The sequence below is a fragment of the Nyctibius grandis genome, chromosome 8 (assembly GCF_013368605.1).
Source record: "Nyctibius grandis isolate bNycGra1 chromosome 8, bNycGra1.pri, whole genome shotgun sequence".
NCBI classification, from domain to species: domain Eukaryota; kingdom Metazoa; phylum Chordata; class Aves; order Nyctibiiformes; family Nyctibiidae; genus Nyctibius; species Nyctibius grandis.
Genome location: NC_090665.1, coordinates 22,966,095 through 22,993,529, shown reverse-complemented (window position 1 = coordinate 22,993,529; position 27,435 = coordinate 22,966,095). Strand labels below are relative to the sequence as shown.

The following is a 27,435-nucleotide window of genomic DNA, read 5'->3' as shown; positions in this document are numbered from 1 at the left end:
CCAGCCCGTCCTCTGACCTGCCTACAGAAGAGACGTCTAAGCCTATATAATCAGTTCCAGTTGTGAGGCTGCCTTGCATGTTATATCATCTCTGGAGTATCCTCCCGATGCCTCCAATGGGCCATCAGTCACAGCCCAGTGACGGAGGGGCTGAGGCTCTGGGCTGTGCCACACCACTCCCATCTGCAGGTCTTTTGTCAGGAGACGCCTCTTGGGGACTATCCCCTGTGATGGGGCACTGCCCCGTGCCACATTGCTGGGGAGAGCTCTGTCCCACAAGATCTACCTGGGAGCTGTGAGGATGCCATGGAAAAGGGCCTAGATGAAAGGAGACTATAGGGAAGGTCACTTAGTGGTCAGCTGAATCACAGAATCATCAAATCATAAAATGGTTTGGGTTGGAAGGGACCTACTTCCAAACCCCCTGCCATGGGCAAGGACACCTTTCCACTAGACCAGGTTGCTCAAGGCCCCATTCAACCTGGCCTTGAAGCTGCTGCTCCAATCTAAATCAAGAGATTTTCCTTTAATGCAACAGAGACTGTGAAAACAGCAGCCACAAGCCAGCACACGGGGACACCCAACTGGTATTTCTGCTCAGCACTTACCTCCTTCCCTGCAGACACAGCAAGTCAGAGCCAGCTGCATTTCCGAGCAAGCAGGTCTAGTCCTCATGCAGAGAAGCAGAAGTGTCCTACATACAAGGGGTTGTGTACACAGCGGCCAGGAAAAGCAATGGCCAGTATCACCCCATCCTAAAACCACTCTTGTTTTGTAAAATACCAGTCATTAAAAATACCTGACACACAAGGCTGTTCACGTTGTCTAACTTAGGAGACTAAGGTATGCAGAAACTCCTAAACTGGGCACTCAAAATCATCCTCTAGAGATATCCTTGCTCTCTAGGAAGCAAAGGCTCCTGATTTCAATATGTGAAGCTGGATGATCCAAATGCCGCTTCAAGCTCCAGTTCCCTTTTCAGTCTCATTGGGCCTCGCTGGCAGTAAGGCTGGATACTGGATAGAGAACAAGGGACTTTTGCTGTTGGTGCATGAAGCAAATTAAAAAAGAAAAAAGATTCAGACAGAACTAAAATTATGTTATCTCAGGTTTTTCTAGCACAAAAAAGAGTCATATTTATTGACATTTTGGTGAACAATTTCTTTTTTTAACACAAAATGAACAGTGTTTGTTTAATTCCCTTGTTACTTGACCATTTTAATTCAGCATTTTTTAGATAAAAATTGTTTCAAAACAAGAAACAATAACTTTATTGCTAAAATATTAAAACAAATGCTCCAGCTTAACATCAGGAAGTTTAGCTGCTTCCACCCATCTTTTCATGCCATGATTTATTGTTTTTTCAGCTGAAAATATTCAGCGAAACTCAACTTGTATTTGTTAGCAACTCTCTCCCCTCAAATTCTGCTTATTTACTTACACCAGAAAATGCTCCCTCCTATGGAGCTGCAGCACCTCACTGATTTCACTGGGACATGAATGTCCCCATCAGGAACTGTACTTACCAAAAGGGCGAGAAACAGGCATTTACCTTAGACCCGGGACACTAACCTGGGAAGCTATTTTTGTTAATTATATTGCAGCTGCCCAAACATGCCCTTCTTCCTCTGGGAAGCTGTGACAGCATCCACAATACTTACTTTTATAATGTCCTGGGTGGAAATCAGAATGACGGCAGCAAAATGCTCGGGAACAACTCGTACATCCTAAGGCATATACATAAGTATGTAGAAGAGTGAGAAGAGGCTTTCATTAGCTTGGCATCAACACAATACACCAGTCAGCTCTTCATGCTGAGCTAAATGGGCTGTAGTCAGTTCCCAGTAAGGACAACTGAAAGTCTTAAAAAACATAATAAAATGGGGGCTGCTCAATTTTCAGATATGTGCATCAGGGAGCCATTTCACAGGGTAACATTTGACAAGTATTTTCATTCTTCACAGCATAGAAGTGGCCCGACAATCCCTCTTCACGCCCAAAGCTAAAAGGTGATTTGTGGAGAGCAGCTTCCCACTGCCCGAATCAAACCAGTGTGGACAGCACGGCCCTTTGGACATCCAGCCCTGTGGACCAGCCAGCCCACACCCCTGCTGGCAGTGGGTGGCCAAGCCCTGACAGAGCTGCTGCATGGGACGCCTGCGAGCACAGAGCTTCCCATGCCTCATGGCATCATCAGGCTGGCAGTGGACAAATGCACCCACTGCCCATGCTTGACTGCCCCTTCCCAAGGGACCTAGCAGCCCTCCTGCCGCCTGCCCAGAAGCATGCCCGACACACCAACAAGATGCAGACATTTCCCCCACAAAAATGGGCTCCCCATCATGCTGGTGAAAAAATAGGTCCTTCAGCCTCCTTGCTGGAGCCTATGTGGTCCATCGCAGCCAAAACATTCCTCGTCCCAAGCCTGTAGGAATCCCAATGGGCTGCACTTCACGGGACGAGACTGGACTGTGAATGTAGCTGTAAAAGACTTGTGACAAAACAAGAGCTCACTTATGTTTTAGAAGAGTCATTGAGGTCCCTCCCCTCAACTGCTAACTTAATAGGTTTCCAGAACATTTTTTTAAAAAACCCACCAGAGTCTGGAAGCAGATGATCCTACAGTTAAACCAAAAGTTTGACTTACTGGGCACTGCCTGGCAAAGGTAAGTAACAACCCCTGAGCCATACTGCAATATGCAAGTACTAAAAACAAAGGGTAAATTATACTAGGTGCTAGCTGCTATCACAGTGATGCATATCTTAGGGTTTCAACTGCATCTCTGCCAGAGAGTCCTCCTAAAGCAGGCTTTATTGCCAAGCTTTTTTATGTGCCATCGTTCAATCAAATAAAGCAGCCTTCTGCCACAGAGCGTGAGATTAAGAAGTAGAACTGACTTATTTCAAATCTCATAACAGCAAGGGGCAATTAACACAACCTCAAGAAGTAAAAAACTGAGCCAAGAGCGAATGTTCAAAAGAAAATGCAAAATTTCACAATACAAGCTTGTTTTCTTTGCATTGGACAATTCTCAAGGTGACTATGTTTAAAGGTAACTAGATTTACTGGAATGCATCAGTCACGTTCTTAATATCAGCATTTCAGCCTTCGAAAGGTGAATATGTCTGAAGGGGCGAGGTTCCCCATGGGGTGATGCAAAATTGTTTCCTCAGCCAAGTACTGATGGAAGGAGAAGGCTGTCAGGCAGAGCTGGCTGGGCCAGCCCAGAAGAACAGGCTTTGGCAAACATGATTACTGTAAGATGCAGATCTCTTCTGCAGAACCCCAATAACAGAAAAAGCATCCAGATACTGAAGAGGTAAATGCAAAAGGCAGCAAAAAAGAGGAACAGCTGAGTTCAGGAACAATACTCTGACACTTCCCTACCAGAAGGATGAAAGAGAGGGAGAGAAAGCTCAGAAGAACACCAACGGGCCCACATCGGTGCGTGCAACGAGGAGAGGACGGAAGCCCTCCAAAGGCCTGTCCTGTAGAGCCAGACAGAAGGCAACAGCAGGCTTAGGCCACACACAGAGTAATTTCTACGTAGAAGTCAGGCAGCTGGAGAAACGAGGCTGAGCGTGAAGATCAGACACCCACAGACACCCACAAGCCACCCAAGCAGCAGAAGTATGTTGCTGCTTCACAGACCTCAGTTTGGCAGCGACTTCCGCACCAAGGGCTGCCCTTGGGTCTCCCAAGAAAGCACAGGGACAGAGGAAAAGCCCGTCAGAGCCTGCAGGCACAAGCGGGCTCCGACCCCAGGGGCTCAGCCACGTCCCCAGGCAGCTCTCCCATCACCATAGGGAAGGACCTCCACACTGCAGCATCCTCCCACTGCCCAGCTCCAAGATGCCACCGAGCTGGCCCCTCTAGGGTCACCCGGCTGCTGCCTCCCACAAGTGACAGCTTCATAGACGGCATCTGCTTTTCTGAACAAACACACGCTTTACATATCAGAGGTAAAAGATTTTATTATCCCATGGATTTTTCCTAAGAAGTAAGAGTCCTACCAGACAAAATATACAAAGCATCTTATGTTTTCTTTCTAGACAACTGCATTCTCATCCTATGAAACAGTGACCACGTTAAGTTCACCTTAAAGAACCAAGGTTTGTCCTTACAGCTGTGGGATTGCACAGAGTTAGCATAATCAATGACTAGTTAATTCATGCAGAATCAGAAGGAAGGGGAAAAAGGTCTGTATGCTCACCTGAGTGCAGGCTTAGGTTCCCAGGAATGAGGAGAAACCCAGGGCTTAAATTTACCAGTCTGCGGTACCTCCAATTCTCTGACCCTTCTTGTCATCCACTCCCCAATGAAAGGTTAGGGCTAGTAGCAAGTTATCATTTTAAAAACACAATGCTAGAAAAGCAAATACCCCTCTGGCAGTGGGAAACTTGCCTTAGCAACCTGCATGAAGTGCACATAATTCTTCATTTTACATCAAGCTTAAAGCAGAATGAAACCCAAGTGTCCTCCTCTACCTGTTAAAAATTAATGTTTATAGTTGACTACATATATACCAAAAAAATAAATTCTCAGCCTCTAAGGACATCCTAATTCCTATTGCATTGCATGAACATTTTGAGATCCTGTTTTGTTTCCACACAATTAACTCTCAGTATTATTACTTAAAAGTTTTATTCTAAAATATATTCCCTTTTTTTTTGGTTCTGCTGGGTTAATGATTGTACTTGCATTTACTTTATCCTTCCTCTTCTAAAATAACAAGCTCATTTCAACAGATGGTGAACAAGTCCAGATTTGCTGGAAACCAATTAACAAGAATGTGCCAAGTTGAAACTCACCCCATTCTTTCAAGCCAAAAAACTGCCTGCATTTCAAGAACCTAATTAGTTTTAACTATATTTATGGAACAGAGGGAAGAATATTTAATTACTCTGCAATTCTTCTGTCTGATGATCAATAGAAATGCAGTTTTGTTCACACAATTTCTCTGCAGTATATTGATCAGCTGAATCATGTTTTGTATCAATATCTGTACTACAATGGTGCCTGCAGATAACGTGATACATGGCTGGACTACAGTAATTACTATCAAAACAGCTTTCATCAGAGGAGTTATACAAGAATACATGCTCTGTTAGAAAAAAAAATTAAAAATTCTGCTTCTGCGGCTGCCAGTAACTACCAGTTCTGCTGCTGACACCACTTTGTGCGCAGGCACGGCACCCCATCCGCACACAGATGGGATCTCGACAACTCAGGAAGAAAGACCTGTGTGAACATAACTCATCTTCCCAGGCAAGCAGAGCTGGCCAGGACAGACACGGGGCTGGAGTAAACCACCCTGCTCCACCCACAGCCACAGCCTGTACATGGGACATCAGTGGAGCTCTGGCTTTGCATCAAAGATTCACCTCTTTACTTACTTTGACAAAATGACAGCAGATCTGCCCAGGATCCACAGCAGATGCAACTGTGTGTTAGAGAAAAGGCTACACAGCCTTGCACTTCACCCTCTGCTATGTGGCCGGGGAGCAGGGACATGCTGTCACTCCCAGCCCACCTCACTGCCCCTTGCCCTGGCCTCCTGCCCACCCTGAACACCCATTAGGGTCACGCTGAGCCATGCTGTGTTCAGGAGGAGATCTGCTGAGGGGTGAATCCAGGAGCCAGTCATAAAAACAACACATAGTGGTTGCTTTCAGTGTTTGAAAATCTGGTCTTCAGGGGGACAGCACACAGCAACCTGGGACCACCACGGCATGGTTCAGGCAGAAACCCTCCCTCTGCTGAGCTTTCTCAAATCACCTTGTCTGCAGCCTCACAACTATTCTTTTCCGAAGTGCATCTGATTATGTATTTGTGGTCATTACAACAGCATCAAAATGGTAACCCTCCTCTTGCACATACACCTTCTGTCCCGGTGCCAAGGCAGCCCCAAAGGACTATACCAGCCTGAAATCACTCAGCCAGGAAAAGAGCACCCATTTCCAGCACTCCTATTTCTCGGCCATCCCTTCTACCCCAAACGTGCTCCCAAAAGAGATTCCCGTCCTGTGGTGTGGAAGAAGCTGCATCTACTCCCAGGTTATCTTTGACCACTGTGTAAATTTAAGCCCATCAAACATCTCAGGTAGGTAGCAGGGAGAGAAGAGAATCCACTGTGAGGCCACAACGGACCCAAGAGGTTAGAGCTGCACAAGCAGGGGAGGGAGTAAAAAAAGTAAGACAGATTACCATGTCTAAAGAGGGGGCTGAGAGCATGGGTGTGCATGTGTGTGCAAGCAAAGCCAAGGAAGGTTACATCTGGAGAGTGGCTTCATGACTTTTTGCAGATAACAGTTTCGACCACAAAAGTGTTTTCAAAGTGACGAATACGATGACAGTTTCCAGCCTCGCGTCGACTGATGCCTAGAAGTGATTGAAAGAGAGAGGGGAAATTCAACAAATCATAATCTGCAAGAGCTGCAGCAAGTGGGAGAATAAAAGCAGATGAGATGCAGCTGCTGAACACTGAAATGCAGGAACACAACCCATATGAAAAGCAGCATAATCTGGTTTTTGGAAGAACAGGCATATTCTCTAGGCCATGGTCCTGCAGTAAGAGTTGCCATGAGCTGGGGGAGCTGCCTGGAAACAGCTGGTTTCAGCTGACAGCATCTCAGTGTTATCTCAGAGACTAGAAAGCCCCACGAAACTAGCAGAAGTCACAGGCTGGTACGGAGCACAGCTCTGAATGCAGTCAAGGAGGGCTTAAAATATCACCCCTCTGGCTGTTTGTATCCCCACATGCACTGATCCTGCTATGGCCTCAGCCTCTCTGGGAAACAAGGGACGCTCCCCATCCCCTTAAACTGCTGGCCCTCACCTCTGGGCAGCTCTGCCAGGCAGCTACTCCCCTCTTACAGCAAAGCCAGTGGTGCTCTGCTGACAAGCAGGACCGTGCTGGGGCTCCACGAGAGCATGAGCCAGCGTGCCGGCAGCCCCGTGCACAATTGTGCAGCTCCTGTTGGGAAAGCAGCCACAAACTACAGCCATGGTGACTTCTGCACCCAAACACTCTCAGCACTATGCAGCTTCCCCAGAAATCCAAACCCAAACTGACTGTAGGTTCATGTTTCAGGTGAGCCTTTAAGTACACCAGTATGTAAAAACAAATAAATACAAACACTGAAGTTAAGGAGTTTTTTGCAGCAATATTACCATTTGTACATAAGATACATATTACTGATTTTCATGAAATCATTTTAAGGTAGCCCAATGTTCCCTCTTCACAACTTTTTCAGTATTATTAGGAACTTAATTAATTAAAGGCAATTTGCAGATCTAGTCTGCTCTGAATAGCTGCCACTGAAGCGGGTGTCTCCATTAGAGAAATTTTCCAAACAGTTCCAAACAGCGCTGCTAATAGTTCAGCCCCAGGAGCCCACATGTAAATGAATTGCTGGCTTCTGCAACCATTTTCTCAATGTTTCTATTAGGCTGATAGATGATAGAAACACAGCAGCCAGCACCTATCTGCAGCAGCATCATCCCAGATCTGGGTTTAGATGAATTAGATGGGAAACACCTCAAAAGATCTCCTGTGTGCTTACACCCATGGGGAAACCTTCCCTCTCACCGTGAAGAGGTCAGCATAGCTGTAACAGCAGAAATAACGGCTGTGACATGGGGGGAAAGCGAGTTAGGACAGCTGAACATGGCAAGGCTCTTACGTCTCCTCGCGCTCCTCCGCTTCAGCCTGTAGGTCTCCTTGCCGCTGCAGAGGCGGTAGATGAAGGAGCCGAGCTGCTCCATGTCACTGACGTGCTCGGTCGCGATCATCTCCTCCTGAATTATGTATGTCTGAGGCAGGTATGTCCCTTTCTGAAATGACACAGTTTCCACCAAAACAAAGCACAAACAGTGCCATGATCTCCTCCTCGAACAGAACTGTCTCACACAGAGCGCCAAGGACAGACAAACTGCAGAAAATTCACTGTTTGAAGGCTCAAACTCCACTTACGGAGGCCAGTTAACCACTTCCCTGGCCTTGCAGTAAACTGTGACACGCTACTAGCACAGGGCACACAAAATGGATTAGATCCAAAAATTGAATGTTCACATAGGGGATGAAGCCAGTGTAGGATCAACCCTGTTATAAACTCACCCCAGTTTTAAAGGAGGGTGCACGAAGCTGTAACTCTGAGAGCACAACGAACCCATCTGGAGAGGGATCAAGGGTCAACCAAAACACCAGGAACTCCACTGAAAATGCGCATTTTACATTTGCTTCAAAAGGCAAAATCCAAAAAACGCCAGCCCTGCTCAGATTCCAACAGTTTCCTGAGTTTTCCACACTTCCCTCTCCTCCCTGGTCCATTCAGCCCAGCCACAGTGATCTCCTGCCCTTACAGCCCACAGGCGCGGGGACTAGAGATGGGCCACGGGCATCACATTTAGAAACACTGCCCTGCATGGTAGCACTAGGCACTCAGGGGAAAGTGAGCTCTCGGCACACTCCCGTCACCCCAGGGACACCCCAGCGACTCTGGGGCAGCGCAGGAGGGCAGCTCACGCCAGGGACCGAGCCGAGGCAAAGCGGCACAGGCGAGCTCCCTGCTGCTGGGGGGGAGGCTGCTATGGAGATCAGGGTGATGAGTGGGGTGCCTGGTGAGGAGACACGGCAGAAAGCTACCAGGGGCTGGAAAAAATGGGGAGAGAGAAAATGGGGGACCTGGAAGCACCCCAGGGATGACGGCAGCCTCTTTCCCTGCCGGAAAGAGACCTGCTCGGCAACGAGGATCTCTGCAAGCTGATCCCTGGATGCTCAGGCCATCGCGCAGCTGTCTGGGCACGACTGTGGCAATAAGCAGCTGTGTTACACATACAGCTTGCGCTGGGGGGCACTTCTGAGCAGACTAAATGTGAACCAGGCCATGACACAAAGGCTTTGACTTAAGAAAAGCCAAAGAAATAAAAGAACTGGCAGATCCTGGGGCCAATATAAATATAATCTGTGGGAAAGCAAGCAACAACATCACAATTTCAAATATCATCTCTTCAGTTTCCACCACAGGACTGGTTATCTCCATAGAGATGTACCTGGAAACATGCTGTCTTAACTTAGCGCCGTGCTCTTGGGCTGGCATAGCCTCCTGGATCGATAAAGCTCTCCTCTAATGCTGGAGGACCAGACTATTAGTGGAGGTTTGTACTACACTAACACAACAGTTCTGCAAGAAATTCAATTATTGATTCTCAGCGGGAGAGTGCAGGAGAGGGCATGCGATACATGCAGTTACTGGCAGGAGCTGTCATGTTAACACCTGGGGCTGCGGCTCAGGATTTGCCATATCCTTGACACGGAGACAGGACTTAGAGAGAGACACACATGCACACAATCCAGCTTCTTCATTGTTTCAGATTTAAATAGCTGTGGCAGCTGAAGCAGTCAGGAACCATTGCTCCTCCACTGCAGGATAGTGCAACAAGCACGATACCTTCAATTCTCCACCAAAAGTTTTAAGAACACTAGAGCACTGAGCGTCTTGGCTTCTGCAAAAGATGTGGATCATCCACCGTTTAACTGGGTCATCTCCAGCCTCCTGCTGCTGCACCAGGGGAGCATCCCTCCATCCTTTTCTCTCAGATACTTATGCAGCCCTGTTCATTAAACTGTTACACCTATACATAAGAAAGTCTGCAAGAGGTAGCAGAGCTACCATTCACAGGCAAAAAATCAGACACAAGAGGCCTGGTAACACATCCATGGGGACAGCAGGGCCAAGACCTGAGCGGGGTCTGGCACAGCCGTGCCCACGCACAGCAGGGACTGCAGAGCAGGCACAAGGCATGCAGCAGCCACACTGCAAAGGGGCACCCCAGCACCAGGCTGGCTGGGGAGGAAAGGGCAAAGGAGGTGCACTGGCTCCCCATGCTGCCACAGTCTGCCTGTGCAAACCGCTAGCATTATTTGCTGGACCGAAGTTTGGTCCTAGAAACAGGACTGAAGCCACTGAACATCTTGAAAACTAAACTTTTAGCTGGAAACTAGTCTCATTCATTATGGACTTGACTGAATTCAGAGGAGCGGAGAAGGCAAAAGGAGGAACAAGAGGAACAAAGCAGAAGTCTCTAAGTCCAAGGACCAACACAACTCATCCAGCATCCAACCAGGAGCACTTCAGAGGAGGGGGCCAAGTCGTCAGGTGATGAAGGTCCCCTGCAGCAGGGAGAAATCTGCCCTCTCTGCCTGACACAGGCCACCATCAAGGCTGTGCCTGTAGATATGAGGATCACAGGCTCACACGATAATTCAGCTGGGGAGGGACCTCACGACATCTCCGGTCACACCTCCTGCTCAAAGCAGGGACAGCTACGAGATCAGACCAGGTTCCTCAGGGCTTTATCCAGTCTGGTCTTGAAAACCTCCAAGGATTTCAAGGAGGCAGCACAACCTCCCGGGGCAACCTGCTCCACTGCTTCTGTCCTCATGGTGAAAAACCTTTTCTGAGCTCAAGACCAAGCTAAACACTTAAAAGCAATGTCTCTAAGGTGCATGTTAAAACCTCCATAGAGAGACTGGACACTTACCCACCCCAATAATCAGAAAGTTTTTTAAACCCACATCTGCTTTGTACTCTCTTTAAAGAATCAAACACTAAGACATTTTTTAATTCAATTTCTGATAAAGAGAAAGCATCATTTTAATTGGCTGTCATTTTATAGCTCTTATTTTAGGATGTGACCAGCATTCCCAACCTTTCAGGGTTTTTTTGTGCAATCCTGCCTTTTTCATCTCCCTCTGCCTCAGGGACTGCTCACCTGCCATGGTCAGAAGCTGTGGCTGGTGTGGAGCGAGTTGTAAGTAAGTGTGTGTTGTACCCAGCAGGGTTGCCAGCACATTTGTCAGACGCTCACAGTGCATGAAATTGTGAGGACTGCTGGGAAACAAACTGGGAGTTTGACAAGGACTGGAGATCAGGCATCTCTCATGGTACAACCTTTTGCCTCTGAGCTTAACCCCTAGAAAGCTCATCATGCTGCATGTAGCAGCAACTCAGCAAAGGGAATTTAAGAAAGAGTTAGATTGGTTTTTCTTTTATTCTTTTCAATAGACCCTCACAGAACAGAGTAAGAGACCCAGGCCCAGTGCTTTGCTTTACCTGCAAAAGATTGAGATAGGTATGCACCTTCTGCAGTCTTAAAAATCCTGGGTTTTTTTTCCTGCTGTTAAGATTAAATAGTGCTCTATTTTCAGAAGACTGTTTTCAGTCACTGCAATATCGGCACAGGCTTCTGAACTGAACAAACCTGCTGGTACTAAGCCAAATTAATGCCTGCTGTGAGCAAAACTGCATGAGCACAAGTCCGGTGTTGCAGCCCTCAGCGCAGCGGGGAGGGCAGCACAGACTGCCCCCCCTGCAAAGGGTGGAAGCTGAAGGCCTGGTACTCCCCATGGGACACTGAGAGCTCTGCAAATGGCAAACCGCAGCAGTAACCATGGCAAGAGTGAAAGGAGGGATTTTTTTTTTTCCTTGATTCCTGCTATCAGTAAATACCACAGAGAAGGAATCTGCTGCTTCTCTGTGTCACCCTAGTTGGGTTGATCCATCATGCCAGTGGTGCTCCAAAATTAGTATTTCAGCTAAACCCCCTGAAGCCTTTCCTCCACCTAAAGACTCAGCTCTGTCAGGGCCAAGGCTTACTTCCACAGACACAGTAGTTTTGGTTTCCCATGAGCTTCTAGCTGGCACCCAGGAGCCAACTCAAGAAAAACATGCAAAATAAGCAGGATTGCAGCCATACCTTCACGTTAACCAGGAGCTCCCACAGGTTGCGAGGAGGCATCACGATAGTGGTGTTCAGCTCGATGACGTAGCACTTATCCAGCGTTATGTCATGATAAGCTGTCAGACCCTGCGTTCCAAGCACAGAAATTAAAGAATTGAGCCTTTCGCAATGAAACATGGCTGTGAAGATGGGTGAAAGGAGGGAATTCAGGGAAGACAGGAAACTGCTTTAAGACACAAACCTCTCCAAGGACGTCCCTACCAAGCAAGACAAGCAGGTTGGAAAATCTCAGAGACTGGGAAGGAGGAGAGCTCAGTAACAAGATCATTGTAGACATATGCGACAACAGTGACAGCGCTAGGCCGTGAGCACTGTGCCTGTGCACCCCAGCTCAGCCCCGTGCTACACCCACAATGGCCCCACGAGCTCCTTACTCGCTGGAAATCGTGGATGATATCCGCCGGGTCACTCCCTCCAAATTGGGGTACTGGGACATTGATTTGCTCATAGTTCTCCTCAATGTAAATCTTGACGTCTTCGTGCAACTCCAGCTGCCCTTTGAATGGCGAATACAGCGAGTCTTCGTAAAGGACACCGCAGTGAAACACGCTCTCGCGGGGCACCTGTGGGGATGAGATCCAGGTGGGGTACAACACTCATACACCCCACTAACAACTACAGCAAACACAGGAAGAAATGTACCCATACTGGGTAAAAACACGCTTTTCAAACAGGTGCTTGAGAATATTTCAAGGTCAGTCTTTTCACCACAAATCGTTTTTGATGAAGGTAGTGCAAAACACCCTTGTGAAATGACCACATCTCCCTTCCCGAATGCCAGGTCCAAAGGGAATGAAGGATTCCCTGCGGGATTTCACAAGGGGTAATTCAGAAAGGCAAACTGACTGCCTGTAGGCTCTTAAATTTCATAACCAAGCTGTTCACATCCCTTCATAGACACGGCTTCCAGTAACTGCATTTTTCTACATAAGGCATATAAGATTGGGGCGAGCACAGTATCATTTCTAAAGGCACTTGTCGCTTGTATACGGCAAATGCACCAAAACAAAGCGGCTTCGCCTCACTGCACAACAGGAGCTGCTGCTCTCCAGGGCTCCAGAAGCACAAGCTACAGGCAAGAGAGCTAACACAGGGTGATGCAGTCTGAGCACAAAGATCACAGGGACAAACTGCAGCCATTGGAGACTGAGACATAAAGGCCCCACTGCCCTGGTCCCCAAAGCATCTCTGACCATGTTGAACGGGCTTTGCCATGTAATTGGATATAAGCCGCCATTTGGTATCGCAGGCAGGCGGTGGGGGTGACGATGGGCAGCCCCAAATGGACCAGTGGGCATTTCCCATCGCCATTCATCACATGCCAAGGGTAGGTTACTGACCACGTGATGGACTGAACACTATCCATAACCTGGTCGATAGCCTTCCCTCAGTGCCAGGGGCTTCTTCTCATAAGGAAGCGTCTACACCAAAAGCCCTGCAACAGGGTGCCATCACACTAACACAGCGCTTAGGAGGGCCGAGCAGCCCTACGATTGTCACAGGGCTTCCAGATCAGGTGTAAATGAGTACGGGTAGTAAAGCACTGATGTATCTTAAAAAAAAGATTGCAAATTAATTTGACAGCAAAAAAATTTATGGAGCAAGGGAGTGTATAAAAAGACTATATTGCTGAGTGGATAAGTGCTGGCTGCAGACGAAGGCAGCCAGTGGTCCTGGGAGAACTCATTCACTAATAGCTGCTCTGCAGCAATGCTCTGGGGTTTCTTGGCTAAACACTCAGCAAGCCACAGAGCTCACCAGTTTCCTCCTTAAAAAGCAGCTCTGCCCTGTCTCGCCCCCTCTGCTCTGACCCACCATAAGGCTGCCAGCCCAGTGCCTCAGCTAGGCCAGGCTTTGCAAAGAGGCCGTGGGAGAAAAGGTGCTGAATTTAATGGAGGTCAAAGGCTCACCTTCCATACCTTCTCCCACTTACTTCTCTGCTTGCTTTATTAATAGCAACACCTATTTTTGTTACGCCTACAGAGTTTCATTGCGCTAGGGTCTAAAAAACTCCCTGCACAAAGCTGCTTTGCCTTGCCTGTACCTCCCTGCTCTCTCCAGGGCTCGCCCTCCCCTCCCAACAAGCCACGCTTTCAAACAGGCTTACCCCTGACAGCAGTGACGTTGGATGGCCAAGGTAGAACTGGCAGGATACTTTTATGGAGATTAAAAAAAAAAAAAAAAAGCAAGACAAAATAACAAGGGAGGGGAAGAGGATTTCCAGAAGGCCCTTCCTGGCATTTGGGATGGAGGTGAGCCTGAGCCTACCGCTTCAGGCGTGCCCCGTCTGCAGTGCCCGGAGGACCAGCTCCTGAGTTACCGCACTGCAAAGCAATAAACAACAGCAGCTTGTGTGGCTGCTCAGGCTGAAGAGCCAGCAGTCCTTCCCGACTTGCCCCTACCTGGGTGATGAAGAAGTATCTGTACACATACATCGATGCAAAGACCAAGCCCAGGAGCAGCACGAGGAGACCCATGGTCAGGTAGCACACCCCGCTGAGCAGTGACCTGCGGCCCTGCACCGCAGGAGATGGCTCCTCCTGCGAGACAAAACGAGAGCATCAGTCAGCGGCCGCTGCGAGGGATCAGAAAATCAACTGTATTTCATGCAAAGGCTGCGCACAGGTTTGTGGTGTGCAACTAAAGAAGGCAGGCACCGTCCTGCAAGGTGACTTCACATCTGACAGCATTCTGGCAAGAGTAAAACACTTCTTGTGCATCCTCCTCTCCCACTCTCCCATACATATATATGTATTTATAAAAAAAAGTGTGTGTGTGAACATACACATATACACACATATACTCTGCTTCCTACCAACTGCTCAGAACAAAGTCAGATTTTGTTTCAGTAGGCAATAAGGATCAACCAAAAAAAAAAAAAAGGAAATCAGGAGCTAACAGTTCCTGGCTACTGAACATAACAGTATTTAAACTTAAAAAAAATTTTCTTGAAATGCTACCGCTGTTGCACCATTTTTCAGGGGAAATTTCTGAGGTGGAAATTACTGGTCTTGGAGAGGCACCTCCTGGCCCTGCTGGGGTAAGCCTACCCAAACAGCTGTGTTGGCCACCTCAGCTTCATTTCCAAGCAGATTCCTGCACACCTTCCAGGAATACAGTCAGGGCATCAAAAGAAAACACATCTGCTGGTTTCAGAGTGCTGCCCAATCTATATAGACAGGAGTCAGCTCACCTCATTACAGCCCTCGAAAAGGAGGGCAGTGCAAAGGCAGGGTTACCTCCTGCGGACCACTCATCCCAGCCTACAATGCTCTTGTTTTTCTACCAAAATAGCCCTCCAAAAACATTAAGCAGAAGGATGTAAGGCCTTTCAGAAGCAGATGAAAGAAGCCGGTTCAGAGATGCCCCAGTTTCCATACAGAAGAGCTGAAAGCTGCCCTCAGCTGAGCAGGCAGGCAGAGGAGAGACATGCCAGGGAGGGCTCCTGCAGATTAACTCCCTCTCCGTGGTATGTGATCGGATAAGTTTGACTAGAAAGACACTCTCTCCATGGCTAGTCAGAGACCGGTATGAACTGGAGGAACAGATTCAAAAGCCAACAGCAGCCTCTTGTTTCTAAGATGCATCCCTTTTTAAAGGAAGAGATGTTTCTCCAGGGTAACACGGCCAAAACCCACCGGGTGATGCAGGTGCTGAAGCCCCAAAGGGAGATGCCCCGGGCCCCTGCCACCCTCACCTCTTTCCCCCTTCCCTGCCACAGAGCAGCCCTCGCAAGAACAGCAGCTGAGTCCCAGGCTTGGAGGCATCAGGTCTCTCCTGCCCCGAGACTAGAGCACCCCAGCATCCCTGGGGCACCCACGGGGAGCCCACCAGTCGGGTATCCCCCCACCTTCCCAGCACCTGAGCTCCATCGAGGTGCAGAATAAGAGCAGAGCCAGGGTCCTGCAACCCCTCTGCTACCTCCTCCACTCCCTGCTGATGCGGACTGCTCCAGCTATTGACTTTTTCTTTTCTAGCCACATTCAGACTGATAACTGCAAAGACCAAATTGCTTTGGGAGAGCTACAATTCCAGCACACCTCCAGGAGAAATGAATCTATATTTATTTTGCCTTCATTCCAGCTGCTGAAAGATCCGCAGCACCTCTATTCACCACCAGCTCCCTATGTTGAAGGAACGGTGTTTAATCAGTTTGTCGCTGCTCCTCCAGCAAATAAAGGGACGAGCAAACTGAAAAATACCACATTTTAAGTTCACTTCCAATCTTTCCCTTCCTCTCCTTCTACTGACAAGGGGCAGCAACTGTGACAACTTACAAAGAGAAGGAAAAAGAAAAAAAAATCACATTACTAGAGGAAGTTTAAAGGCTCTCTGACATGAACTGCTAGGACAAGAAAGTCATGTTGTATGTCAAGTGTTTCACAAAAACAGATTTCCCCAGATACTTGTCATCAGAGAAAAAGTGCAGACAGTGGGGGTGAAGAGGAACGAAAAGCTCTCCTGCTACTGACACTGAAGCATGACTGAGAAAATGTTTAATGGTCTGCAAGCGAATCACATCCGAAAGGTGCCAGGTCCCTGTGATGGATAATACACTGCTTGCTTCCTCGGTGAGCTGCAAGTGCTAACTCCACAGAGCATGTGGGGGTTCAGAAGGACACAGAAGGACACTCAAAGAGGAAAAAAAAAAATCACTCCTACTAAAAAGAAAAACTGTGTTTGAAGAATGGTAGGGAGAAGCAAATAAGCCCTCACTGGTTTGCTATCTGCTAGAGCAGTTCTGTGCTCTTTGCACAGCCAAAGACACAGCAAGACACCCCACCCCTCACCACCAAAGGAGATGAGTTCGGTTCCCTACAAAGCATTCTTGGCTTTGGGAAAAATGCCCGAGTTTTGCATTTTGGGAGAAAGTGGGGGAAGCGAAGCAGAGCTTTGCACTGGCAGAAGTTATGAAACACCAGGAAAATGAAAAAAAACCCTCAGATTCTGAGGTAGGAAAGAAAAACTCAACAGCAACCGTTCTGACGGAGCAGAGATTAAGGCAGTGAGGTTAAAAATGCTGCCAGGCAGGCCAAGGGGAATAATTAACCACAGTCTTGCAAAATATTGCATAAAAATCACCTGCGCAAACCCTCACTAAAACATGCATCTCCTTCCTGAGTCCAGCAGATTAAAAGGCCACCAGCCTTTGTCATGATGAATCAATTACAATTTAAAAGCACCTACGCGCCAGTCAGCACCCGCGCTTTGGGCTGGAGGCGTTCTCAGTGCTGACAGCCCGTGGCAGAGCAGCGCACAACCTGCTTTAGCAGCACTTCACCCAGGATAACAAATCTTCACTAGGTTGGAAAAATCCAGGAAGCTTCTTCCAGAGGCTGCTGCCCCGCTCGTGCTGCAACATGCCTCCTTGCCCACAGGACCGCCGTTCCCTGCAGTAGAAATGTGGATATTTTACAAAACGGGAAATCCATCGCAGCTGATTTCCATCTGTTCATGCCGTAGGAATGCCTGGCTCCCCAGCAAGGGAGCTGTTTTCCCCTAAGCTAATCTTATTATAAAGAGACCCAGGGGGTCCCAGCAGCAAGCTGCAGGAAAGCTGTCCCTGACGGAAAGACCCCCAGGACCAACCAGCAAACCAAACCATGCACCGTGCTCACGCCGCACAGCAGACTTCGCAGATCTGGCAGCGTTGATGGTCTCCATGAATTTTTGGCAGTGGGGAAAAGAATTAGACCCGGTAGCAGGGTCCTCCTGAAGAGCAGATCACGCCTTCAGCACATGCGTTTTCTCTGAGGACAAAAATCAAAATATGAACACGCAAAACCGCTATCTAACAACGTTCACCAGATGTTTAACAATATTCCATATGAAATCACTAACCAGATGCTCTTCTTTCAACAAGCCACTCTACTATTTTCTGTCTCAAACAACTATGGGATTCTTTGGCCAAGAGAAATAGGAAAGGTTGGGGTCAAAACCCTCCCTGGACAAAAGCAGGGACAGGTATTTCAGTTCAGCAAATGGGCTTTTCTTTTTTTTTCTTGTTTTAAACACAATATTCTAACAGATGGGCACATTTCACACAAAAATCAACATAAGGTCCTTTCTCCTCACACTGGGCTGTGCACAGGACGAACATTCGTTTGCTTCTCCATGAACAAACAGATGGAAAAATGACAGCAGCAGCAGAAGAGCACGATGTCCGTGGTCCAGGCGCTACAGAGACACACGCAAGGAGGCTGCACAGAGGGATCCACAGCTCTGCAGAGTATCCTACTGCGATTTCAGGGCAGGAAAACCCTGCCACTCCACGCGATGATCCTTTCTTTGCTCCGTATTTCTTCTCACCACCACATGCTCCAGCGCCGGTGCAGGCAGTGGAAGCTGCCGCTTTGCTGACACTACAGAAGGGCCGGGCCAGCTCCCTTTCCAGTGGGAAAACTGGGAGAGGCCACGGGCAAAGCTCCTTCCCCTGCACAACCCAAGGGGAAGGCACAGCTCGCTCTTCCTCCGCATGGGCAATGGGGGAAAGCATCCACCTCTCAAGGAGAGCGCCTGCGTGTCTTGGTTCTCTGCCAGGCATTGTCCTGCTAATACTCCATCCCACCGGGCAAGAGACAGAGGCAGCTCAAGCATGCGAGGCTAAATAACCAGACATGCTGACTTGGCTCCAGTTTGCAGGCACGATTGCTTCGCAGACACTCAGCCCAGTACCTGGCAGCAGACAGGATACTGGAATATAAAAAGGAATTCCCTTCCCGGGATAAAACAGGCTCTTCACTATGCTTCAGCACCCTGCCTGCTTGCGGGGCCGGCGCAGGAACAGCACAGGCAGCAGATACCCAGATGGGAGAGGATGAAGTTATGATACAGACCATTCGGTAGAGGAGGCTTGAAATTAGCCTGGGGGGCAAAAAAAAGTCCTAATTCAGTCTTTGGGGATTTTCTTCAGAACTTCAGGTCTCGCTGAGGACACAATGAAACTGGCTGGCGTCCTGTTATGCCTATTCGTTACTGAATGGCTAAGAAGCGTCTCTCCTACAAGGAGGTGTGGGATAGAAGCGTGGCTGTGCTTTACAGGCACGACGTCCAGTCCCTAGCAAAGAAATCAAGTCCAAAGGCCAGAGTAAGGCAGAGCAGTGAAACCACCAGCGCCTGCCGGGCACTGCCAAGGGCACCTACTGCTGAGCAAACCCTCCTGGCTTCACGGCACCGCAGACACAGGGGCAAGAAGAGTTTGCAGCCCAGGGCAGAGCTCCCCAGCCTCAGGTCAGCAGCAGCTCCTGTCCTGCGAGGCCAGGGAAGACGAGAGCCTGCAAGCATTCACTCCCGGCTGGAAATTTAACTCCCCAGAGCTGGTCACTGGGCTTCTGCAGCACCTCGCTCACTCTCTGCATCCTTCCCCATCCTGCAAAGCAGGACTAATGCCCACACGAGAGATTTTCTTACAGCAAGAACCGTGTAGATTCCCAGCAGGACTGCTGTGCGCTGGTGTCCTTGGTCTTTTTGAAGAACTTATACTTTTAAAAAAATACCCAAGTCCTTGGAGGTCCTGAGTCTTTGGAAACCCAACACTAGCAGGAGCTGCTAGCAAGAACCATATGCAGTGAGGTGTTGCCTTTGATATTTCTCATGAATACAGTATAGACTTATGAAAAATAGGTATCTGACTCAATCACTCCTTCCTCACCAACGTCTTGCTGGAGATGACCAGAAGCCAGGAAATTAAAGGTGTCACATCATGCCTTGTTCCCTCCTGAACTGCACACCGTCTCAGCAGAGATGGGCTCAGCTCACACCCTTTTCCTGCTTCTTCAGCTTTGGAAACAGCTCTCAGTTCTCCACAAACCATTTTTTCCTGCATTTACGAAACATGTAGGTTTGAAATCTTTCATTTTAGGTGTAGCAGGGCCTGACGAACAAGGCACACAGCTCAGCAAGTGCCTAAATATACATCCCTAACAGGCAAAGAAGCAGGGGGCGACTAAAAATAGCAGATGTGATTTTGACAACTGACAAGTGAGGACAGAAATGTGATGCAAAGTAAATACTCAAAGGGATGTGGTTTGGAGAAGAGCGCTATCTGAAACGCAGCAAAATATGTCATCCCTCTCTGGGAAGTTGCTTGTTTCAAGGGAGCAGCAGCTTGAGCGCTTGACGTAGAAGATGTACTGATGTAACTACAGCCACTGCAACAGGCAGCCACAGCTTCCTCAAAGGACGCAGGCTCGAAACCTAGGAAACCCACATCAGAAAATCTAACTGATCTCGCCGTTTACTCCTTTCTGGTAACCAGAGGCCAATATGGACTATGGGAAAAGAAAAAATCAGTTCAAAGGTCTCTACCTCCAACACATCAAGTCCCATATTCACAGTCAAAACCAGTTACTGCTTTACAAAATGTAAGGACCTGCAATGGCAACACCTCCATCGACTTCAGATAGAAAAACCCCACAGCTGACTGCTGGAAAACTGTAGTGCTGCCACAGACTGTGTAAGCTGGTACGGACTGACCTCTCCTCTGATGCACCGGGCTTGGCTTTGAGTGTCGCCTCTCGGGAGAGTAACCTCTGCATCTGCACCGACACAGCCTGCTCTTCCTGCACGCAAAGCAATGCCCCCTCGTCCACCCACCCCACAGACACCATCCTTACTACCTACGGGTGCTGGGCACTGCTGGCCCTGGCGCTTAGTGACGCTGCTCTGCGCGGTAAGCAGCACTGGGGAGTTTGCGGGATAAATTGTAGGGCACAGAGATCCAGACCTGCCTCCCAGAGACAGCCACCATGTAGGCGTTCGGACCCAGGAGAGCTCAGGGGGTGAACAACCCCCAGGGATGGCCAGAGCGAGCAGCGGTGGCCAGACAGGGCTTGGGACTGGAGCAATTGCCAGGCTAGAGCTCTGGAGAAGGGGAAGTGAGAGACCAGGCGCAGGGAAAAGGCAGACGACGGAAGACAAGAAGGGGGAGAGGAACGGAGAGAGATAAACCATCGCAGAAAAGGCAGTTCATCCTTGCATCCACCAAAGCATCTCCCATGCTCCAAAAATGGCTCCTCTGCCAGATGAAAGCGAAAAAAGAAAAAAAAAATAGTCCTATCCTCAAGAGCAGTTATGCTTGGAAATAACAAGAAATAGCATGTGACACCAAGGGGGACGAGTGGTCGGGCCAGCGCCCTGGTAGAGTCAGAGGGTCAGTGCTCAGCACTAGCAATGGAAGGCCCCTGAACAAGGTCGTTACCTGGAAGGAGAGTCCTTCCAGGCTGAGCAGCTTTTCTAATGCTTTAGGTCAAGAAGAGAGAATAATGTGTGCATGCATGGAGATATATATACACACACACGCACGTATATATGTGGCACACAGTTTCCAAGGCAACCGAACTCCCCACACGCAGTACTGGGGCAGCGCTTGTGCAGGGCCGCGCAGCAGCCTTCCCACAGGGGACACAACTGATGGCTTTTGGACTCAAAGATGCCTGGAAGCCAATAAAAAAAAGGGGGGTGGTGGATATAATTAAGAGATTATCACAGCCGAAGGCAAAAAGTTTGCAATAAATGAATCTAATCACATCTTTAAACAACATCACAGCACGTGACTAGCAGCAAAGCCACCTGCCTCAGGAGTCACTTCACAGCGCTGAAAATTAGAATATCAAAACCAAGCACTGGCTAATTAAAACTCCAGCTTTGTTGCTATACGACAAAGACAGCAGGATGTTAGAAATGCAGCCTAGCATGTGGGAGCTCCCAAGCGCTCTGTGATCATATTTTTCTTCTCCCTTGTCAGCAAGAGAGATATAAAACTCCCTCTTTTCTGTTTTTAGCCCACCCTCTTCTGAAACTAAGGGGCTGTTTCTTCTCCCTCTTTGCACAGAGATGAGGAATTCATTTCCATATATTTTTTTTATTTTATGTTTTGGCAGAGGCACAACAACTTCCAGCTGGAGTTTTTCCAGCCTCCCTCTCCTCTTTCCCAAGAGTAAAACCATTCAGAGCATTAGCAAAGCCCACAAAGCCCCTTGTAAAAATAAAGCTATTTCTTACCAGGCACACAGCTAGAGCCCCAAGCGTCATACTGGACAGACAGGCAGGCAGAGAAAAAATAAACAGCTGTGATAAAGAGGCAAAAAACATCTCAACCTGGGTGTTTAACAGTCTGAGTGCCAAAATACAGAGTCCGATAAACACGGCCTGATTTCCAGAAATCAACAGGAGCTGCAGCCACTCACTGCAACGATGGGGAGAATCAGTCCCTGTCCTGGGGCAGCTCCACCACCCCAGCTAAAAGGCTCTGGAGCACCTGGGCAGATCTCACCTGGGAGCAAGCAAGGCCAAGGGAAAGACAGGGGTTTTTTTTTTGGTTTGTTGTTTGTTTTGTTTTGTTTTGTTTTTTTCTGCAACCCTGAAGTGAGAGGTGGCACTAAAAGGGAATTTTCCCCAGGAGAAGAAAGTTAAGCTTTGGCACTGCATCTCAAAACCCATCCAGAGCAATTAAAGGCAGCTCAAGCAAGAGTGAAGCAGGGCGGCTGCTCCGGGAATAGGGGAAGCTCTTACATTGAGGGGTTGGGCAAAGTTAAAGACAGAGACTTGATTCAAAGGTAAAGACATATGCAGGTGGGCAGATACCTGACTCCTTAAAAGACCTTTGACCAATGCCAAAAATATTCAAGAACATCAAGAAAACGACGCAAGGAAATGCCAACAGCTTTCAGCTTGTTCTCAGTGTAGTGTCTTCCTTCTCTGCCCACGTGAAGTGAAGAGAAGCTGCTACCAGCTGCCCACAAAACCAGCCTGCTTGCTTCTACCTTCACATGTGGCTTGGGAAGAGGCCACAAGCCTGACAGCCCACCAAAGTGATGAGCTGTCCTGTGGCAGGACATGCATTTGGGAAGGAGCTGGACAGACTGACAGCCACACACTCGCCTTTTTCCAGACTAAAATTGTACAATTACCCCAATACAAAACAAACACACCTACCAACCCGTGCAAGAGGCCCAGGGAGTCCTGGGCACAGGCCAAGAGAGCGAGCGACTGATTCTGCAAAAGGTGCAGAGGATCAGGTGCTGTCTCAACACGTTTGAAAGCAAAAAACGTGACAGGGAAAAGACCTCCACGCACATCAGAAGGTTTCACACTATTTCACCTGAAGTTGTTCACTGTCAGTGATGGCTTTGGATCCTGATGAAGCATCAAAGCAGAGCAACAGTGGGGCAGAGGACTCACTTGAACACCGTGGCTGGGCTCTAACCGCTGCTTCCCCCCAGGGAGCTGCATGTCCAGATAGCTTTGGGGTCCAAACAAATGTACCATTTAAAACTACAGCACTGACCTCTGAGCTTCGACAGCCAGGCAGGCGGAGTTGGTCAGGAGCAAATTAGCCATTTCAGAGATCGCCAAGGGCAAGCCAAGCACTGCTGATCTGGTTGTGGCCAATTAAGCCATCGCTGTCCCACCTCACTCTTCCACTAGAGGCTACTGATTCCAAAAAGGCTGGCAGAAAGGAGGACACAGACATGCCCAAGATGCTTTACAAGCCAAGGCACTGCCTTCTGCTGGCTCTGCAGACGAGAGGGAGCATCAGAGCTGCAAACCTGTACTGTCCGCTCTGAGCAGAGGAGTCAGAGTCCAGCATTTCCTGGAGTTCAAGCTGAAGCATCTTAACAAGGATCCAGGTTTCAGGTTACAACATTTGCCCCTTCCCTGAAAATCAGGACTTACAGAGTGTCACACCATAAAATGAAGTCACTGCTCCCTTTCAGAAACACTGACAGCGATTATGTCTTCTCTCAGCAGCAGCGTAGGAAAACCCTGATTGTCAGTCCTACACTCGAAAGTTCACCACGAAGAAATGGTGTCTTGTTTAACAACAGCAAGAGAGAGGAGGCAAATTTACCCTTCCCAGCTTTATTGTTCAAACTGACTTCAACGGTAGGGCATGGCACCAAGAAAGACAACTCTGCACAGCATGTGCAGGGGGATGGATTAAAAAAAACCCCAAAACCCCTCACACTGTCCTCCCTCCTGATTATCGCTGCACAGCACAGGGCTTCTCACAGCAGAGCAAGGAGGGCTCCTGTCCTATGGACGGTAACTATAGCATTGCAGTATTAATACATGCAGCGTGCCCAGCAAACCTTCCACCTCATAGTTACATTTGGTTCATCTCTACCCTTTAAAACTGCTTCTTTTTAAAGATATTTCATGGTTTTCTGTGTTTTGCCAAAGAAATTGCTGCACCCAAAGTGGGTAAACACAACAGGTTCTTCCCATGTAAAGGGCACCTACATGCAAAGCTGTGTTGGCTTCAGCTGTCCTCCAGCTTTGGGAGAACACACACCTCTAGACAGACATTTCAAGTTTCTCCATCTCCAGCTCTGCAATCTACATCTCTTTGGTGAAAGAGAGCTCCTATTTCCAAATTCAGTTGCATTTATAACATTTCTGCTAGAAATAGTCGTTCCCTCTCCTAATCCTTCTGCCAGTTTCAGCCAGATCCTTTGTCATGCTCAGCTGGAATATCAAATATTCATGTCCAGAGTCCAGTAAGATACTCAAGCCTAGTATTTCACTAGAGCAGATCTTGTAAGGGTCTGGAGATGTTTTTTCCAATTCAGTCTTTTTTCTCCACTTCCAAGGCATCCCCAAACCACAGAGAACCAAGAACCAGCAACACGCTGCTTCTTAAGCTGATGACTCCATACGGGACACAAAAAGAAGTAACCACTTCAGCCGATGGAGATATCTGAGGGTATAACTTTCTGTTACAGGAGGCATCTTCTTCAAATATTAATTTGAATTTGAATAATTTGAAGAATAAATCTACCATGTTTAGATTCCTAAATCAAGACCTCAACATGGTGAAAATACCCACAGCTCAGAGCATCAAGCCTGGACTTGAGCCTGCAAACATGTCAATGAGCGTAACCAATCCACATCGCTGCCAGATAGTTTTTCTTCCTTTCTCTGGATTTACAGATTGCTTTGTCAAAAAGCCTGTTTAAAAGACTTTTCCTCACATCCCCTTCCCTCGTCATCTGTCTTCCACCTCACAGCATCCTGCAAGGAAGTCGCTCACAAAACCCGGCACTGCGCTGGCACAGCAGCTTCCACCAAGCTGGTGTGACTTGGCTTTTCAGGGCCAGCAGAGATGCCTGCATGGCCAGCAAGAGCCACCACTCCTCCGCCTGCCCCAGGCCCCAGCGCCCAGCTCTGGAGCATCACTGCTCACGATGCACCAGTACCTCCCAGAAGGCCAGAAGCGGCATCGCTGCCTGTCCTGCTCCGATCTGCTGCCGCCTTCCATGGAGCACACGTCCTCTCGGGCTTGCTCACGCAGATGCAAAGCAGTCATGGCGCACCTTCCCCGCGTCAGCACAAGGGAAGGCAGGGGAATGAGTGCACAGCAACAGCCCCAGCAGCGAGACACTATCTGCTAAGAGCTCCACATCCACAGTGGACCTGCTCCTCCCTGGGGAGTTAAGCAGTGGCAGTCACGGGGAAGGGAGCTTCCCGGGCACCAGAGAGGCAGCCGCCCCTCAGGGAACACACTCCCCAAGGGTTTCAGGGCTTTCCCCTGCTATTTCTGTGCAAACGGGGCAACCATGCTTGGTGTAGGAGCTGCCGCTGGCTGCCCTGCACTGGCAGCAAGGGGGAGACCAGAGCAGCCTGGCCATCAGCCGCCCGGGGAGCAGCAGCCCTGCAGCCAGGAGGCTGAGGCACCCCACCAGCCAGTCGTGCTGAGGTGCAGCCTACAAAGAGGCCACACAGAGAGACAGAAGATTTGGACGGATCCAGCACCAGGCAGCAAGCAGCTCCTTGTGGGAAGCTTTTCCATACAACCAGGAAGGGTGTGATCCAAAACCCACCGAAAGGAAGAGTCTTGTTGAGTTTTGGGGAATGCGGAGGAGATTAAAGGCACAAAACCAAAGCTGGGTATTACTGCATCCACCCAACAGCAAAACACCAGTCGCACCCACAGGACACCATTGTGTGTGCCCTGGAAGGCCCCTCGCAGCCCAAGACCCACTGCCAAGGTGTTTCCAGTGGGCTGGCCAGTGCCTGCGGGTGTGGAGAGAGCTCTGCCAGTCCTTCACCCGCACAACCCTCCTCTCCCAGCAGCCCAACCTAGCCATCACAGCCTGAGCTGACACCGTCCTCCCCTCGACGTTCGCTCTCCTGGCAAGCCGAAGATGAACATGATCACACACGCCATCTCAGCACAGCCCTTCCCAGACGCAGGACAACAGGTTTTGCTTTCTGCCTCCTCTCCCCAAAGGTTTCTGTGAAAGCATCCTCCGACACACACAGATATCTTCCCATCCCCTGCAACCCCGGTCCCCACGGACACCCGGCCTGCGCTGCAGCGTTTGCTGTAAGGCACAATTTGCCCCGGGAGGAGCGTTTGGCAGAGCCCTCGGCCAGGGCAGCTGAGCAGCTGGTCTCTGATACGCACACAGCAAGGGGGATGAGAGGCGCCTCTTCCCTCCGGTTCTTATCATTTACCCTCCGTGAAGCAGAAGATTTTAATGAAACCCCTTCTCCTCTGGCTCTTGCGCTGTCTCTGCAGAATCACTAGATGCAAGTATTAAACAGGTTTACGATGAACCAACCCAAAAAAACCCCAGACCAAATTTTGACTGGAGAGCTCCAGCCACCAGTTTTACTCAGTTCCTGTGGATTTCAGCATCCATCAGAAACACAAGGAGCATATTTCCAGAGCAGTTAAAGACACAACATATGTATTTATTTCCATTTCAGACTGTAAATCTGGAGTTCAATTAAAACTCATTGAATAATATTTTGCATCTGAAAAAATATTTTCCAATCAATACAACAAATTATTTTACTGACTGCGTAACCTCAAACAGCCTTCTGCTCGAGGCTGCTACATCCTCCCAGCTCCTACTAATGACAACAAGATTGTTTCTTTTATATGCCCTTAAAACGTCGCAATTGCCTCAAAATTATGTGGATTTTTCTGACAGAGTTCAATTTGCATATTCTTTCCAATTCAAACCAAGCTGTGCAGGGCAGAAACACAAGGCTCAGCATATGTCAGGACTCCTCACCTACTACTTTTCGGGACACATTAGCATCACAGACATCTTCCTGCCTGCCACATCTTTGCATTCACAGAGCACCTGCCAAAATTCACAGGCTGCGGAAGCCGCCACTGAATCATTTCCCAGCTCTGGCTCCTATCACTGGAATTGAAGTTGCGAGATCAAAGAGGAAAGGAATGCAGAGCATCTTGTTTGCATGTCACCAATGCCATTTCGCTGCAAGGCAGCTAAGGCAAGATGCACACAGACAGGAATTATTGGCAGCAGGAGAGAGAGCATGGCAAGAAAGCCTGTTTATGGAAAGCCCAACCCCACAGCTTGGGTGTTTTACAAAGCAGCACACCCCTTCGGTCCAGCTAAGTGCAAACTACAACCAAAAGACCGTTACCAAAGAATCCAGTGTCATAGATACCCTGAAAGAGAACATCAGGAAAAGGTCACCTTCTTGTCAGTGGACATGCTGCTCCCTGGACACTCTCATGCTGCACTGACTCACCACAACCTGCCTCCTGCCCTTCTGTCATGGGTCTTACGCTGATTTTTTTACATGCTTATCTGCTGGAATTAAGAGACTGTTAAAGACTCTTTGTTCTACATTCACATTTTTAT

The 27,435-nt window shown here is 48.7% G+C and overlaps 1 protein-coding gene across 4 annotated transcripts in view; it reads right to left on the bottom strand.

Moving 5' to 3' along the window:
• Nucleotides 1–3,957: 3,957 nt before the first annotated feature.
• The window catches only part of ITM2C (integral membrane protein 2C), a 39,772-nt gene continuing 16,294 nt past the window's right edge, over nt 3,958–27,435 (bottom strand). For 3 of the 4 annotated variants that reach the window (XM_068406410.1, XM_068406411.1, XM_068406412.1), the window contains 5 exons: nt 14,209–14,346; nt 12,181–12,369; nt 11,762–11,872; nt 7,687–7,837; nt 3,958–6,382 (listed from right to left, as the gene is read on the bottom strand). In XM_068406410.1, coding sequence (XP_068262511.1) covers nt 6,291–6,382; nt 7,687–7,837; nt 11,762–11,872; nt 12,181–12,369; nt 14,209–14,346 — 681 coding nt within the window. In that variant the 3' untranslated portion in view covers nt 3,958–6,290. Of the gene's footprint in view, nt 6,383–7,686; nt 7,838–10,349; nt 10,438–11,761; nt 11,873–12,180; nt 12,370–14,208; nt 14,347–27,435 lie in introns of those variants that run through there. The other variant, XM_068406413.1, reaches the window with a different exon arrangement.